At 32.3% G+C, this 18,551-nt stretch overlaps 2 protein-coding genes across 2 annotated transcripts in view; one reads left to right on the forward strand and one right to left on the reverse strand.

The window, feature by feature from the left end:
- The first annotated feature begins 2,654 nt into the window (after positions 1 to 2,654).
- On the forward strand, positions 2,655 to 5,918 carry LOC105146620 (peptidyl-prolyl cis-trans isomerase). Its single transcript, XM_011057004.2, has 3 exons — positions 2,655 to 2,987; positions 4,196 to 4,549; positions 5,010 to 5,918. The coding sequence occupies exons 1-3, from the start codon at positions 2,784 to 2,786 to the stop codon at positions 5,079 to 5,081; spliced, it is 630 nt and encodes a 209-aa protein (XP_011055306.1). The 5' UTR covers positions 2,655 to 2,783; the 3' UTR covers positions 5,082 to 5,918.
- Positions 5,919 to 6,134: 216 nt separating this feature from the next.
- LOC105146619 (uncharacterized) overlaps positions 6,135 to 18,551 on the reverse strand; it is a 31,485-nt gene continuing 19,068 nt past the window's right edge. The window contains exons 3-6 of the mRNA XM_011057001.2: positions 16,533 to 16,756; positions 14,471 to 14,797; positions 12,385 to 13,065; positions 6,135 to 10,518 (exon numbers count right to left, since the gene is read on the reverse strand). Of these exons, the coding sequence (XP_011055303.1) occupies positions 10,306 to 10,518; positions 12,385 to 13,065; positions 14,471 to 14,797; positions 16,533 to 16,754 (1,443 nt within the window). The 5' untranslated portion in view covers positions 16,755 to 16,756 and the 3' untranslated portion in view covers positions 6,135 to 10,305. The remainder of the gene's footprint in view (positions 10,519 to 12,384; positions 13,066 to 14,470; positions 14,798 to 16,532; positions 16,757 to 18,551) is intronic.

An 18,551-nucleotide genomic window follows, 5' to 3' on the forward strand; every position in this document is an offset into this window, starting at 1 on the left:
ATTTCAATCGAATCAATAAATCTTGAATTTTTTTTCGTCAATCGCTAGTTTGGCCATCTGATTCATCTCGTGTCGTGGAATACTTTATTTCGCTTTTTCTTTATTGGATTTGTAGCACATATATGAAACATGCGTATAAAATGGTATTGATAGAATCACGTTTGAGATCAGGTTTTCGTTTATTTACAAACAGATTTCCTCGATTTGTGTGAACAATCAACAATTTCCTGCTAAGACTCGTCTCAGTGTTTTTTGATATATCTTTTTTCTTTAAGTAGACGCGATCAAAAGAATTCTAATATAACTAATTTAAATTTATATATAAAATGTATATATTAAATGTATATATATATACATATATATATATATATGTATATGTGTGTGTGTGTGTATATATATATATATATATATATATATATATATATATATATATCAAGCAATATCCATAGTCGCAATCATATAAAAAATTCATTGCTGAGTGATTTGAAAACAGACACGAAGAAATATAGTATAAAATTGAAAAAGTAGATTTGGAAAAAATTGATTTTAGCAAGAAATGCAAATTAATGAATCGATGTCATTTTGACATCAGTTGGATGAGATCAATAATTAATATTAATGATCATTATTTATTGGGATATTAATTGTCAGTTAACGTCGTATTTTAAATGTCGTAATTATCTGTCTAGTAATATTTAATAACATTACTTTAAGTTTTTTTTTTTACTTAATGAGAGGATCAATTATACATTTATAATAAAAAATGATCTTTAACTTTCTCTATCCTGTCCACTTTATATTGAACATGATGTGTGGAACTATTTCTTATTATTCTCCTTATTCCTGAACTAAGTGCACTTTTTTCGCAGAAACATATAAATATATATTATATGAATAACCATAGCACATTGAGCTCAGATTTGTGAATTTGCTAAACCTAAATGATTGTACTGAATGTCAATTATTTTTCCCTAAAAAAATAACATTTAGGGCGGTATTCATAGTCGAATCTTATATTTAAGACCAGTCTTAAGTATAGTTTTAAGATATCATAGACTAATTAAAGGCTGGTATACATAATCTGTTCTTATATTCAAGATCGTCTTAAGTTATTCGTCTTAAGCCTTGAGATGTCATGAACCAATCAGAAGGCCGGTATTCATAGTCGGTTCTTATTTTAAGACTATCTTAAGTAATGTCTTAAGTCGCTAATGCGGCCCTCTGATTGGTTCATGACATTTTAAGACTTTACTTAAGACAAATAAATATTAAATATAAGATCCGATATGACTATGAATACTGGCCAGAGGGCCGCATTAGTGTCTTAAGACATTACTTAGGACGGTCTTGAAATAAGAACCGACCGCCCTTAATATATTTTTTATTATTTAGAATTTATAGAAATATATGTATACACGACACGAGCGATGAGTCACTCCATATTTAAGATATAAATATATAAAATGTCAAGTGACACGCTCTAGCGGTGATAGTACGCACCACGTTTCGATATAATATCGTCGATAAGAAAGTGTGGCAATTCACAAAATTCAATTCAAATTGTTCCGATTATTCTAATTATTTTATTTGCAGTTTGTAACTCAACTTTTTAATCTTTTTCTTATTCAACACTCAAATATACATTTTTCTCGTCTTGAATATAAATTACGGAAACCATTAATTATGCGAATATAAGATTGTGACAAGCCGGTATTCATAGGTTCTTATTTCAAAACCATCTTAAGTAATGTCTTAATGCTAATGCGGCCCTCTGATTGGTTCACGACACCTCAAAACTGAACTTAAGATATTTTGAATATGAGAACTAACTATGGGTGATCCACTTCATTCTGCAAATACTTTAAAGCATTCTTTGATTGGTAATTCGTAAAATTTTTTCTTCTGATTTTGGTTAACGAAGTATTTGCAACATTAAGTTCACATCCTATATGAATATTACTAAACAACCAAAAAGCCGGTATTCATAAATCCGTTCTTATTTCAAGACTGGCCAATATTTTTTATAATCGATTTCTATATTTAAACCTAAATATAGTTCCAAAATTTCACGATCCAATCAGAAGGTGATATTCATAATCGGTTCTCTTATATATATATATAAAAGTTATTTTAAGTACAGTATAATAATCTTCAGATATGACGAACCTGATCTATCTTTCTTATCTGCAAGACTGTCTTAATACTATATATACGTCTTAAAATACTATAAATTAATCAGAAAACCGCATTAACATTTTAAGATATTACTTAAGACGGTCTTAAAATAAAAACGGAATATAAATATCGGCCTTATGACTGGTATTCATAATCGATTCTTATTTTAAGATCGTCTTAAATAATGTTTTAAAATGTTAATACAGTTCTCTGATCGTGACATCTTAAAACTGTACTTAAGATCATTCTAAATATAAGATTCGACTAATATCGCCTTATGAATACCGGCTAAAGAGCCGTTCATTTGATAGCTAGAGATTTTAACGTTCCACCGATGGCAACACGCGGCAGTAAGAATCCATGAAGAAATATCTGATTGGCTATTGAGATCAGCCGAAAGCATAACTCTCGATTGGCCGACGTCGCGATATCGCAGTCTCATTCGATGGCAACCAATTTGTAACCAAAAACATTTCTTTTATTACATAATATTTTCGCGGAATAACCGGCGAAAAGTCCGTAAAACTACCAAATCGGTCGTCGTAGAACGAACAGCGCAGATCGCGTCACGTCGAATCGATTTCCGGCGAGTTTCCAGGAGCGCTAGAATGGCGTTGAGATCGATTTGCCGGCTGTCAATTGATTCGACCTTCAGGCAGTCGAGCCATTTCGGAGCCACCGCCCGGCCGAGACGACCGTCCTTTGACACGCTCCTACGAAGTTTTGCCGCAGCAGCTAAGAACATGGCACTGCCACGCGTTTTCTTCGACATGACCGCGGACGACAAGCCCGTGGGCCGCATCGTGATGGAGGTGAGCCGAAATTATCGTGCGATCGCGGCGTAAAGTCGTCCCCGCTCCGACCGCGCTCCTTGTGATCCCGGCATGCCTGGCCATCTTGATTTTTCCATCGTGCCGGTTCCAAGATTTAACCGGGTTTGCATCTCGCGTGACGATCATGAACGATCGTTCTCATCCACGTTGTCACCGTCGTTATCGTCGTACGAATGTGATACCGAATAATCGACAGCTGATGGACGCGATCGGCGACTGTCGTCGCGAGGACGCGATGTCGCGATCCCGCGGAGTCACGCCGAGCGCGCGACCGTCGTTGGCGATGCGTCACGGTCGTGCGACCACGCACACCGCACGCTTTGGCCATTACATTGAAAAATTTTCCATTGACGACGAGCAACCGGCCGGATTATCCGCGACGTTCGTCCGCGTGCGTACCGGGAGAGACGTATGCGCGTAATTTACATCGCGGATCGAGGAAGTCGCAATTTGCAATTTGTAGAAGATCGGCGAATATATCATAATTACTCGATATTGAGATAAGCATGTAAAAAAAGTGATCCACGCGCTCATAGATTATTATACAATTTAGTAATATGATTAGATAAGATTCTTTTTTCTCATAGTTTTTTTCTTTTTCCAAAATATAAATTTATGCGATCGTTATATTTTATATTTTTCTTTTTATAAAGATAGATTTTTCTTCTCTCGTGAAAAAAAGATTACGACGAATAAAAGTACTGTGTATTTATCGGTGTGTTATATAATTAGCTTCTTTACGCTACGCTAAACATAGACTTTTGCACACGATGGCAATTTTCATATTTTTATGCATAATGCAGAAGAATCAGCTTTTTAATATGCGAGTTTAGAATTTTAAACACAGATGGCGACAGCTGGAGCAGTAGTATATATTTATCTTCTATCACGTTTTCCTTTTAATATTTCTTTATAAACTAATTTATAAAAGCTAAAAATAATTTTTTCTTGTTGCCTTACCAAGGCATAAATTGTGCAGGAGTGCTTAGCATGTTATATATTTTTATTAATGTATATAGAATACTTATACATATATATTATATGATAATTATATATATTATATATATATATATATAGTTATGTATTATAATATATTTATATTATGTATTTATGTATAGCATAATTTTATTGAATACAAATTAAATATCTAGAAATGTTAATCACATACTTTCGATATAATTTTCTAGTTGAGGAAAGATGTTGTTCCCAAGACAGCGGAAAACTTCCGCGCGCTTTGTACTGGAGAAAAGGGTTTCGGATACAAGGGTAGCAGTTTCCACAGGGTGATTCCGAATTTCATGTGTCAGGGTGGTGATTTTACCAACCACAATGGCACCGGCGGAAAATCCATCTATGGCGCCAGGTTCGAAGACGAGAACTTTAAGTTGACTCATACCGAACCTGGTATACTATCTATGGCAAATGCTGGCCCCAACACTAACGGCAGCCAGTTCTTTATCACCAGTGCCAAGACCAGCTGGCTCGACGGAAAGCACGTCGTGTTCGGAAAAGTCACCGAAGGAATGGATGTTGTTAGAAAAGTATGATTTTCCTTCTAGAGATATTTCTTACAAGCAATTAACACTCTTGTTACACTCATGTACTCTTGTTATATTATTATATTCTTTTATTTGAAAATCTTAGATCTTCAATACACAATTTATTTATTCAGTTACTTCAAACTCTCTAATTGTAACTTATTTATGAATTTAAAATTTGTTTGTGGAATAAGGGAATCGAACCTGAATTATTTAGTTACCTTTATTATTTAGTCTGCTGTTTTCATATGAAGCCACATCTTATTCCAATATTGAATCTTTTAACTCTTTATTTATAAAAAAACAATAATATTTTCTTTCTTAAATATCCTTCTATAAAGACATTTAAGTTTTAAATTAGTAAAGTCGAGAGAATATTGAATCTAGATCTTTCACTTGATAGGTTAACTTTTTAAATATTTATTAGCTCAGCTAACATGCATTATTTATGTTTTCTTTTTAGTTGGAGGCTATGGGTTCTCAAAGCGGCAAGACATCCAAAAAGATCATAATAGCGGATAGCGGAGAGTTTTAGATCAACTAGATACTGTAATGACTGCATTTTTATTTAGCTGTTGCATATCTATTTGCTGTCTTTATTGCCCTACTTCATCCATTCCTATCGACCAAGATTCTCTCATCGCCGCTAATAATTTGTTACCGAGCACGAAAATTCAAACTTATATAATTTTGTATAAATGAAAAGAAATTGCCTGCATAATATTTTTTTTCTATTTTATTTTAAGTAAGTTCACTTTTTTTGGCTAAAGAATAGAGAATTGTTTGCAGTGATTTTTTTTATAATGAATTTGCTAATTTTGAAATTTCCTTTGCTTCATTTCACGATCAGTACACCGTGTTTTTATAAGAAATCTGTATTAGACTTTTGTGCGAAATCCATATTCTTCCACGAATACACGCTTAGTATCGCTAAGTGATATAGCAGAAAAACACATGCAATGAGCTCAAATTTTACAATTACCATCCTACATTTTAGTGAGTGTTCAAAATATGAATATCTTCAATATTAGGATAGGTATTTCAGAGATTAAAAATCAGTGATTGATGTATTGATTCCAGTGTGTTAACCGATGCATTTCTCTTTAACGTTATATATTTTAATTTTACATATGTATAATACATATAAATGTATAACACGATTAGAGAATTCTCATTGTATGTTTTTTTTATAAATATACCATTCCTCTTCTTTGCCGAAAATCAAAGGCATCCCGCATCGCCTATCGTAATACAGGCAATGCCTGAAAGCGATACCATCTTACTGTAATACAACACCAAGTTGAAAAATGTAGTTGCAACAGTCCGAAAAGTTTCGATTTCTTAAAAATAAAATTGTTTTCAGAAAGAAAAATAGTTGTACGTTATTCGCACCATTTATTATAATTTTCAATAGCTATATTGGATAGACTATACTCGATTTATATATCTCCTCTAGAGAGATAAACTCTTCCAAGATAAATATTTTCCTGAAGAAACTATTCAGATGGACATGGCATCTAATCCTTTCTTATCCTTTATTGCGACATCTAAACTAAGGTTGGGAAGTCGATATATGAATAATACACTGTTTGCAACATTTACGATCAACGTATATTTTACTTTTTTTTTATATTCATGTTTCATCAATCTGCTGCGAGAACATTGATAGAACGTACAGCACCAATATATACAACTTTAGGACACTTCGATAATCTAATAACATACGAACAGATGATGCACTATTCTAAACAGTATGCAAGCGGATTTTATCCACGCTTTTCGAACACAACCATAAGGATTATAACGAGGCTCATTTGTCAATTAATTTTATGATTTTTTTCATATTGTTACTAAATTAATATAAATTTATTCACCTTCTCTCGCTCTAAATCAATCGAATATTCTTATCAGGGGATTAAAGAGTCATAAATATATATCTATGTTAATTCTGACGCAAATAACAAGTATTTGTTTTTTTTCTCATTCTTTCAATCTCGCCAATGATTAATTTTAGTAGAATCATATAGGGAATTAAGGATTAAGGATTACGATATTCAGAAAAAAACTTGCTATCTGCGTCAGAGATTACTTATTCAAGTTTATTACTCAATCCAGTAAGACAAAATAACACTTTTGGTCTTTTAATTATTTCGTTTAATAATTTGTACTTCCGTCTTTATTTTATATATTTGCTTACGCTGCTTCTCGTCCAATAATTTTTATGTGATATGAAGGAGAACTATAGACTTAGGCGGATTTATATAGACTCTGATTACCAATCGAAGAACATTAAGTTATTTTTACTCTATTCACATCATATGTTTTTCATAAATGAGTTCTGAAGTTCATATAGATCAAGATAATCACATTACGCAATCAATTCCGTATAGATTTCAAAATTCTCGATAACAACAATTATTACTTTTGAAACATTTTTCAACATTGATATATCAAGAGACGTATAAGTATCGAAATAATGCGTAATCTATAAGTCACACCGTTTCATTTAGACATTTTTTATTGTAAATTTTCAAATAAATTTGTATGACTGTGTTATTTAAAGCGACACATAAATTCACACTTATTACATTCTGAGCTACTAATTTAATATAAATTGAAGAGGTTTCAAATTCTTAATAAAGCAGCATGAACATGAGGAACCATGTCTATTGTCATTCTAATCACACCGCAACGGAGCGAGACTAGATCAATAAAATTATTGATTGCACATCGACCAAGAAATACTAATTTAACCACTGGAAATTGCATTCAGTACACTATTGTTCGACTATTGTCAGATATTCTAAGAACAGAACACGAAGAATTCTCTGAGAATTAAAATATAATTGAATGAGAAAAAATTTGAATATATATAGAAAGATAAAGTATTTTTTCTATTTCAATAGAGAAAGAATTTTGCTGTAATATCTATAAAAAATTTAGATAGATACGGATCTAAGAATAATTTTGTCAAATGTTAGACTATCAAAATAATTATGTTATTAGAAAACTCAAGCATGATGAAAGCAATACTGCAAAAAGTTTTGACATTCTAGCTAGCAGCCAGTTTGAGCATCCTACGTAATTATTTTGATATTCCAATAAAATCATTAGATTATATCTAGCTAAATTTTTAGATATTTCAATTCCTTCCTTTAAGTTTCCTTACAAAATTTAAGAAAACAAAATTATCAAATACAAGCACAATTAAGAAACAGAATAAAACTGGAAAATATATGTTTGCAGGACATATCGTGATATTCAGCTCCATTCATAGTTTTCATTTATGACTCTGCTAGATGTGTGTTTAATTAATTTGCATCTCATTCGCTATATTCTATCTTTGAAACATAAAATTCTCGAGAGACTGCGACATGAATATCTTTTACATTTCTGCTTGAAACATACACGCGCACATCCACCCACTCATACTACACATACACACAGCAACGTGTATACACCTTGTGCATATCGTTACTGTAGATTGTTATTAAATGTACATGATGATTTTTATACACATATCTCTACATATATCATGTACTTCTATATCAGTGGCGGTTCGTGCGGTCGAAATAATGTCGAGGAACGTCGAAAGGAACAGGAAAACAGATAGCAATCCGATTAATGAAACAAGAAGAAAGACAGATGAAATTATCACCTTGTGTGATTAACCGGACCAGCCGCCACTTTCTATGTGCCTCTTTCAGAATATACTTTATATATATATTATATATATATATATATATATATATATATATATATATACTATAATTAATATAACGTGTGCATCTCCTTTGACCCGCAAAGGATAGACTAACGTTTATCCACATTATCTGCGTTAAAATGTATGAGAAACTTAGCACAGAATATTCTCTTATTATATGTCACACATAATTTTATCCTATAATTCTTTCGTATTATAACGTAACATTATCTGCTCGCGACAACTTAAAATGACATATTGCTAAAAATAATTGTCCCTTATGAAAATAGTTCTATAATCGATTTTCTCGATATTTGCACTATCAATAAAAATTATATAGCGCGTATATATATCCCATTGTGTGCGTAACTGCTTTGTGTTTCGTTCATAATCAGGATAGACAAGGATAGATCGCGTTATCTATCATTTCGTAGTGATCATGGGTCAATCAGTCGCAAAATATGTATAGGTACATACAATCGGAATAAAGCCATACGGAGAGCGAAAATAGTCCGTACATATCGAACTCAATATTTACGTACTACGCAACATATTGGCAAAGGCCTTTAGCCTTTGTAAATTGCCATATTTAACGATATCAATTTCTGTAAAAATTAAAATTATGAATATTTATTTATCAATAAATGTTACGTTAAACATTGATTTCTATTTACTCTTTAAATGAAATATCGTATAAGGCCACTCTTGATGAAAATTTTTCTCAGAATTTTTCATATAATTTTTCAGAAGTTTTATATAATTTTATAACTTTCTCATATTTTTTGTACGAATTGGAACACTTCTCAGAAAATCTACATCTTCTCTCAGAATTTTCCATATATGTTAATTATGAAATATCATAAGATTTTTAAGAGTTTTGTAAGTATAATTTCTGATGAAATATTGTAAAATCTAAAAAATTAAAAAATATTTTTTTAAATTATGGAATGAGAAATCTCAGAATATATTTCAGAATTCACATGTATGAAAAAGTCTGAGAGAATATGTAAACTTTCCGAATATTTCTGAGTATTTCTGAAAAATGATTTCCAATTTGTATAAAAATTATAAGAAAAATTTTCACCAGACCATAAACAAAATTTCGCATTATCTTCTATGGATTTATTACGAGTTTCTATCTTGTTTCCTTCAGAATAGGATTAACCCAAGAATAGTCATTTGATTTCTTTTTACATAAATAATCTGAGGTGTTTTTACATCCGAATTATAATCACTATTATTAACAAAAAATTGTATATTATTGATTATTTTCCGATTTGTTAGTATTTGAGAACATTATGAATATGGATTTAATCACAATTTTCTGAAAAATTAAATAGAAACCAAACAAATATTAAATGAAATAAGCACGTTAAGCTTATTGTGAGTTTTTTTAAAAGGTTTTTTAAAAAGAAATTTTAATTGTGTTTAATTTTAATTTTGATATGTAACAACTTTTTATTGCGGTTTTTGATGGAATTGTGTAAAAGTTTGTAAAGAAAAGTTATTAAAAAAAAAGAAAATATATTAAATATTCATAATAATATAATAATATACACAATATACATAAAACAATATTTTATAATTCACATTTTTGTACCGTTAAAACGTAAAGACATCTCAGGTGATCATTTCAATAAAAAAACTTGGAGTATATGAGAAGGAATTGTAAACATCTGAACGTACTTCATAAAAGATAGACTCGTGAAATAGTACGTTGAATTTTACCACGAAAAAAATACGTAAAAAAAAAATGACTGCAACATTTTCGATCAACTCGCAATCTTTCGCCGCTTTGATCTTCCTTCCCTCTTACTTTCTCCGATCTTTCTCCACTCTTCTCAATTTAAGAGAGTAAACAAGAGAACCATTCCAACACGGATCTGATTTGCGCGAGACTTAGTTCGGAATGTCGAACTTATTCGGCAAAAAAGAAATCAAATAAATAAATTGCGGCAGTGCAGCAAATAACTTGTACTATTGATTCAGTGGATCTTGTTTACCAACAAAACATATAAATCGTCGTAATCGCGAGAGATAGTCCGGCGATGGTACACTACTTGACGAAGAGGTCCTTTAGGGTGGAGCAGATCGAGTCGCAGTCCGATTGTTCCTGCTCCTTGTTCCCGCTCGTGAACCAACCGGCGACCTTACTGACACGTGACTTGTTCGGCGATACGGATGCCTTTCCAGATGAACTACCCGAAGCTTCCGCATCGTTTCCTCTGTGGCCCGAGGTGAGAATCTTCTCGATGGCATTACCAAGCACCTATCAATACCAAATCAAGCGAAAAATTTCATTTTCACGTGACCTTAGTCTCTTTTTTACGATGTATTATATATTTTGAATGCACAAATGAACATTTATACACTAACTCATAAAAAAAATGGACCACTGTGACATTACAGTGACCTATTTTTTTGCAGATGAATATATATAGGTACTGTATTAATAATGTTCATATGTATTAAATAACAGAATTTTGCGCAAAATTCTAATCATGATTTTTGTAAATACTTTTGTAAATACTAATTTTTAATGAAGAAACAATGTTTACTTTTTTATTGATTTTTCTATAAATAGTATATTTTTAACAATAACTTGCAATTCTTTTATATTAAAACCGGATTAAGCAAGCGAGCGTGAATAAACACGAATAAGCAACTTTCTTTTTTCGAGTGCGAATAATAATCTTTAACATAGAGTTCAGTTTTATGTATGATACACATGATGTATCATTTAATAAATTTTCTTCTTCTTTAATATTCGGCGAGCAACAAGGTGAAACGGAATGCATCATATTAATGCCGTTCGTAGCTTAACTAGTTCGGTTGAACGTACTAGTTAGTGCACTGCTGCACTGGTGCATATAAAGTCATGTACACTAATTTAATCTAAGGAGGACATGACGTTGAGGTCACTAATTTTAATCAAACTTGGTGAGAATATAGTGCACTCCCAACAACCGACGTGTGCCAAGTAAGAAGCACTATTAAAAAATAGGTGAGATCGAAATTGTAAATTCTATAGTTACTTAGGTTCCTTGACACTTGATCTATTTGTAAACCACCCAATTAATTCTGGTAAATGAGTCAAAGTAGCTCAATACTTTTTAAATTTTTTGGAGTGAAAGTTCACTCTATAAAAGTTCAAATACTGCTATTATTAAAAAAGAGTAAGAAATTTGCACTCTTCAATAAGAGTGGCATTTTACTCCTTTTTTTTTTGAGATTCATTCAAAAAAAGAGCGAAATTTCTTTTCTTCGAAATTCTTTTCTTACTCCAAAAGAATGAAACTACCTCTTATTCAAGAGTGCAAATTTTTCTTTTTCAATAATGACAGAAACTCTTTTAACTCTTTTAGAGTGGAATTTCACTTCACGAAACTTAGAAAATAGAAACACATTAAACTAAAAAAGAAGTTGCGGCAATAAGCTAGACTCACAGTGCGACAGTTTGTGTTTTGATATGTATGTTTTTATTTTTGTTCAATTTAAATGTTATTATTTATTTTTTTTATTATATATAGAATTATTTAAAACAATTGTGCAATAGAATGCGTAAGTAATTTAGATGTTACGTTTATTTATAATTGATGTAAATTATAATTTCTTGCTTATTTCTTAGTAGCGCCTATTTTTTAGTAATGAGAAAAATTTCTAGTTAAAAATGGACGAGTTAAAAATTTCTGATCATATTAATTGCAACTTTGTGGTTATCTCAAATAAATAATAGATTCAATCAGAAAATTCTGATTTGTCTGATTTTTAATCAAAATTCCAATTAATGCAACCAGACTTTTTTTTCAGCATACGTCTTACTGTCAATTGTTAAAAATATATTATATATCCCTATCAAGTTTGATCAAAATCAGATCTCAACATCATGGCCTCCCATAAATATATCAATAAAACGTAAATGTTTCGAATTATAAAATAGATATTTTACTTAACAGTACAATAAAGTATATTGATGATTTCGCGGTTTAATCCATTTGTATATTTATATTAAACATACATATTTAAGTAAATTTATATACGATGATTTCAATGTGCATCAGTGCGCACTAACTGCATCGAATTTGCTATTAGTACGGGCTGTCTGAATGGAGCGTAATTAATTACATTCATTTACCTGAGCATCCACTTTGGTACCACTACTGTCGTCCCAGAGGACCTTATGCCTAGCGTTCTTCACGAGCGTGTCCTTGACAGTTTTAATCATCCGCGACTTATCCAGCTTGAACGTCATCGCGCTCTCCTCGTCATATCGATTCTTCTTCGAGATAGGCTGATGCCTTTTGGCGAACCAGGTGCTTGGCGTTATAAACGCACCAATGCTCTTACCACTGCTAGTTGGTGTCTTGCTCTTAGTACTGTGCAGGATGGAGACGTCGAAGCTGTTGGATCGAGAACTCTTGAGTCGACTACGCCTCTGCTCCGCCGTTTTGGCTGACCAACTCGATTTCTGCTCGTCCTTCGCGCTCGATGCTTCCGACGTGCCGCACGTATTTATCTCCGTCGCGGACGATGTCAGGGAACTCAAGATGGATATCAGATCTGTGTTGGAACATGTAATACCTGCCGCAGCTACTCTTGACGTTCCGGGTAACTCGATATCGGAGAGCGGCCTCGTCATCTCGGACGCGCGTCTACGTAAAGCTGACGTTGATGCTGCTACCGATGCCGAGAACTCGGAGAACCGGCGTTTCTGATGTTGTATGTATTTCTGAGTGGTAGAACTGCTGTTGCCCTCCAGAGGCTGGATCTCGCATACGCGCTCGCGAGACGGTGTCTTGTACATCTTTAAACGGACCTGGGACGCGTGTACGAGCACGATTAGAGCGCTCCTCGCTTAAACGAAACGTCAGAGAACTGTCTAACTAAATATATCGAATTAACATAAATACCTATCAGTTGTTAATGGACTTTATAGTATGCGCCATTCTCTTCAAAATGAAATGTAAATACGAGATTAAACAAAACATCAGAGAACTGTCCAACTATACATCAAATTGACGTAAATACCTATCAATTGTTTATAGTAGTATGCGCTTTCTCTACAAAATGTAATACAAAATGGAATTTAAAAAAACTTAAGTACAAGCTTTATAATTTTTTTATGTTTTTGAACCTTGAATTATTCTCTTTGAAAAATTCTGAGGAAATATATTGATTAGATGAGGAACATATTACTCTGCTGGTCTGTTCGGGTCTATTTGTCCCGAAATGTAATTTATTTATTATGTTATCTAATGACGTGTAATATACTAAAGAAGGACAAATGTAATGTAAGTAATGTATCCTGAAGATGGTTGAACCGAAACGTTTGGAAAAATTTTGATTGTGACAATATATTTTTTTGCACCATTTAACGTGCCTGGCTCATTTAGCCTTTATTCGAATGTATTATTGAATTTTTCAGTTTGAGCCTTTAAGTTTGTTAATTTTAATTTGTAATTTATTTGTTCCTGTTAATATTTTATTTAAAAACTTCTTTCTCTGGTAATTTGATTTGATGACTTCGTATTTTAATATAAGACTTTTTGTGAAAATTTTTTATTTTTTATTTTTTAGAACTTTTTAAGATATTAACTAAAACTTAAATTAGTCGAAATAGTAAATTTAAACAAACCAGCAGAGTTTTAATTAAACTTATTAAACGATCCGACTTTTCTCTGTTTATATATATATATATATATATTCTCAAAGAACCAATTTTATTATTATCTTTATAAAATACAAGATCTCTCTTGAATTTATTTACGTTGCTGAGAATGTCTTAAAATTGCAATTGAACTCCTACAGGCAATTTTATTCATATATTTGTAAAATACATGATCTCTTGAATTTTAAATTTACATTGCTGAGAACGTCTTGCGTAAAACGTAGAATTGCAATTGGACTGTTATTAGAAGCCACGCGGCTCTTACATCTTTCATTTCGAGCAAACAAGTACGGACAGGCATAATAAAAATCAATAACCTTAATAAGCCTAAATGGTTGTCATAAAATCATAAATGATTATGATAAAACTCGGTCTTATCTCTCTTGATTCTGTATTAAACTAGCAAAAAAATAAGACTTGAATAATCTCATCATTATGCTTTGTTATTCGTCCTGCCTCATTTATATTATTTACCTAAGTATAAGCTTTAGGCTGTATACGCTATTACTACGATTACTTGTAACAATATCGCTAATCCAGAGTTACAATTTACCTTCCTGGCTTTTATCTCGGCAATATCGTCCATAATATCGAGCTGTAGATTGTGAGTGCTTCCACTGTTGCTGGGCGGGCCGGTCATCCCAGTGGACGAGTCTCGCCGGCTCTGTAATATCCTGGTGGCGCCTCCCATAGGAAAAGCAGCGATGGATTCGCGACGATTGCGCCCGAAGAGGGTGGTCGGCACCCTGGAGATCGTGACGACAGAGTGCCGCCGGCCGCCGGCCGTCGGTGCCGGGGTTTGTGAGAGCGTCGCCAGGAAAGCAGCCTCCCTCGCTGATGGACCGGAACCTTCTCCGCCGCGTTCGCTCAACCGTCGCACCTATTCATCGTGTGCAATTTAAGAGGAGACCATCTTAGCGACATCGACACCCAATACGGATTTATCTTACTGTTTGAGAAAGAAATTTAATTAATCGGATTGCCAATCAAAGGACATAGCCTCATCGAGAAATACTATAAATCTAAATCGTTTTTAAAGGATTTTATACATTTTTAATATGATTATTTATAGATCTAGCTTGCTCGTAAGCTTTTAAAAATGTAATTGTACGCATTAAAATGATAATATCATTGTGATGCTAAGTTTAGAATAGTAAGATGCCTGTTAAGGCACTCAGTACTACTGTACCAAATTGACGTCAGAAGTAAAAAAATATACGATAAAAATTTTTGCAAATATTTATATTTAAATAAAAATATTTTTTAATAAAAACAACATTTGCAATCAATGGAATAGACTTATAAAATATATCTACCGAAAACTATTTTCTCGTTTTGGGAAGAAATCATATTTATTTCTATACATTATTAATTTAGTTTTAGTTTATTCTGTATGTTATTAATTTAACATTCTGTGAACATTGCTGATTTCGTTTTTGATTATGCATAATTCATTTCTAAATGTATGATATAATTTCGAGATTATTTATTAATAACGAAACAAAAGAGAAGAATTTTCGATGTATTTTATAAGTCGATTTTGCCAATTATATCTTGTAAAATATAAAAAAACAATAGTTAATAAACCCAGTTACCATCCGTTGAGTTAAAAAAAATAACATTTTGTTATTTTTAAGTTTTATGATTGCGTTCGAAGAACGCACATATCAAAATATAAATCAAACCATTTCCATTGTTAGTTTTAAAGTAAACAATATTTATATTAATGTATACATTTAGTAAATAATAAATTAAATTAGAGTCAAATTTAATACATTTTATTGAATTAAATTGTTTAATTTTCTTTTTTTTAGTTATTTAAATGTAAATATGTAAATTAATGCATATTGTGTAGGAGTATAGTAGTACTATAGAAAAAAATAACTCAAATTGGACATAGTTTAACATTATAAATTTAATAGTATAAGTGTTGTTTCATTAAAATATATTTCCATATTAATATATTTTTCAAGAATTTTTATTGTATATTTTTTTGCTTCTGACGTTACAATTTGAAATAGAAGTGGCGAGTGAATAGAAACTTGTAAAGCTTCATCAAAACAGTAATAAATCAAACGATAGTTCTATCAAAACAAAAATATTAAATTAAAATAGAAGTTGAAAAGTAAAAAGTTTGTAGATGTTCATTTTTAATTTTAACTTAATTTAATATCTTTCTTTTTTAATTTTGATATAATCTTTAATACACGAGAGTACGATTTTGTTGAAGTGTCTAAAAATTTAATTGGATATAGATCTAAAAATATAATTTTATTTGGACCATCAAAATAATTAGATTCTGAAATAGAATACCAAAATTTTTCGCAACATTGCTCATCATACTTGAGATTTCTATATAATTATGTTGATGGTCCAACAAGCTATTTTCAAATCAGTGTCTAATTAAATTTTTATAAATTTTTATAAATACTTCAGCAAAACCTTTTCGTGTGTCTGTCTTCTTTCCCTTCAAAATCGATCATTAAGCCGACAATTTTGGCGTTCGGAGAACTAATCTATTTCAGATTTCTCGCGCTCGTGTAAAGCGGGTATATTGCATATATCGATAATGCCGACCGCGAAGGACTTCCTGTGCACGTATACGCAGCACATACCTGGGATGCGGTTATCCCGGATGTACATTGTGGCGTCGGCAAAGAGTGCTTCCTGGCATCCCTCCATGGTGAGAGCAGATAAGGATTCAAGGATGGTGAGTCTGGGTCGACACATCGTGGCGGTGATTCTGCGCGACAGCGCTCCGCTTCTTCTTCGACGACAATCAGCGGCTCACCGGTGCTTCCGCTGCTCGAGCTCGGACAGTACGATTGCCTTCTCATCTCTGTTTTTATAAATATATATTTTATAAGATCGCAAAATTTGATAAATTCTAAAAATTTTTTAATTTATTAATATCCTGGAGACTAAATTTTTAATTGCGATATTCTGGGAAATTCTCTTTAATTCAAATTTATTAAAAGATTAAAATTACAAGCACAGACAGTGCACTTTATTTATCTTTATTCTTTAATTATCTTCCACAAATATTTTTTTCCATTTCACCAATGTAGGTTAACATTAGAATCGCGGCTGTGCCGATGGATTTTTGATCCATCTGATAATTTTTCTTTTCTAGTTAATCTGGATTTGCACGTAGAGCTTTAGATTTGTATGACTTTCACAACAATTAATTGATAAACAAATATTTTTACTTTTATGGTGACAATCATTTCTTGTAAAAAAAACCTAGATTTACTTTGAATCGCGATTGGATTAATTTAGACCCATGGTTTTAATGTTAACTTAAATTTTTAATCAATTTACTCTTCATCTATTTTAGTTCTTAGAACTACGCTTAAAATTCCAAGATTAAAATTTTATCGGTGGAATAGACATTAAACATCCAGTATTTAGCCCCATTTATAACGGAATTAGCGCCTCGATGTACATACTGTTTAAGATTCCGAATGGATGTCCGACGGGATTTCTCGAATATGTGCAAGAGTACACCGAGATTCGAGAAATTCCCCGCAGAATTGTTTATTTTCCTCAGAGACAAGCATCCGTGGACGTGCATAAAGTATTACACGTAATATATATAACCTTGTTCGGTTCGTGTAATTCCGAGCACGTGTAAGCATTTCGATTTGATATATTCAGAACACACCTCCCCTCTTCGCGTATCATGTCCGTGTAATATAATGGGGAGGGGAAGGGTAATTTCGGCATTAATTCTTCTATAAATACGTATTTGCGTGGGATGTAACGGGGATAATCCCGAGTCGTAACGCGTTCAGATGCAGTGAAAGGGGAAAAACATATCGCAAATGACAGCTACGCATTAAACGTTACGTTTGCGCAGTTACATAAATATTTAGTGTTCGCAGGAGTCATATTTTTGTTCAGTATCTGGGTCAGCTGTAGTATTGCTCACGCTAATGAAATTTGCGATCACCTGCGACAGTTGCAGAATTACCTTCCATCATCGATTGTTTATTCACATGGTTTAATCGACATCATGACGTTTCTCACAAACAAATTGCTGATGTTTTGGATATGCAAAACGCGCAGAGCATTCATTAAAGTATAATAAGCGGAACAACAGACCTCGTAAAAATGGTAGAGCTGTTATTCTAATTGATTTTTAAATTTCGTTTCAATAAATTTTCTCTTTGTGGTCGTAATATGAAAATTTGAATTGTTTAATATCCGCATGTATTCCGGCCTTTTATCGCAAAAGATCAAATCTGATCGGAGTAATTGAAAATTTAAAACGAATCTCTTAATCATAATTGAAGCGTGTAACGCTGAAATAAATTGCTCTTTGCTTAACATTCAATATTCCGTTATCAGATTTTCTCTTTTATATAATATATCGGCATGTCGAAAAAGTATAAAGAAATAGAAGAATTATATCCAAGAAACTTCAAGTACGCCAAGTTTCACAAATTAAATAGTACGGAATGAATACCTGTCGATTTCTTTTTAATTTACTTATATCGCGAACTATAGTCACGTCCACGTTTCCGTTCAACAGAAATGCTGGCGATCGATCGACCCGTTTCGTCGCCTCTCTCTTTCACTCGTCCCGATGATAATGCCGGAAATTAATTTTCAAATACATAGGTCAGTCTACA

Source organism: Acromyrmex echinatior, chromosome 1, assembly GCF_024713525.1.
Source record: "Acromyrmex echinatior isolate Ae372 chromosome 1, ASM2471352v2, whole genome shotgun sequence".
Classification (NCBI taxonomy): Eukaryota; Metazoa; Arthropoda; class Insecta; order Hymenoptera; family Formicidae; genus Acromyrmex; species Acromyrmex echinatior.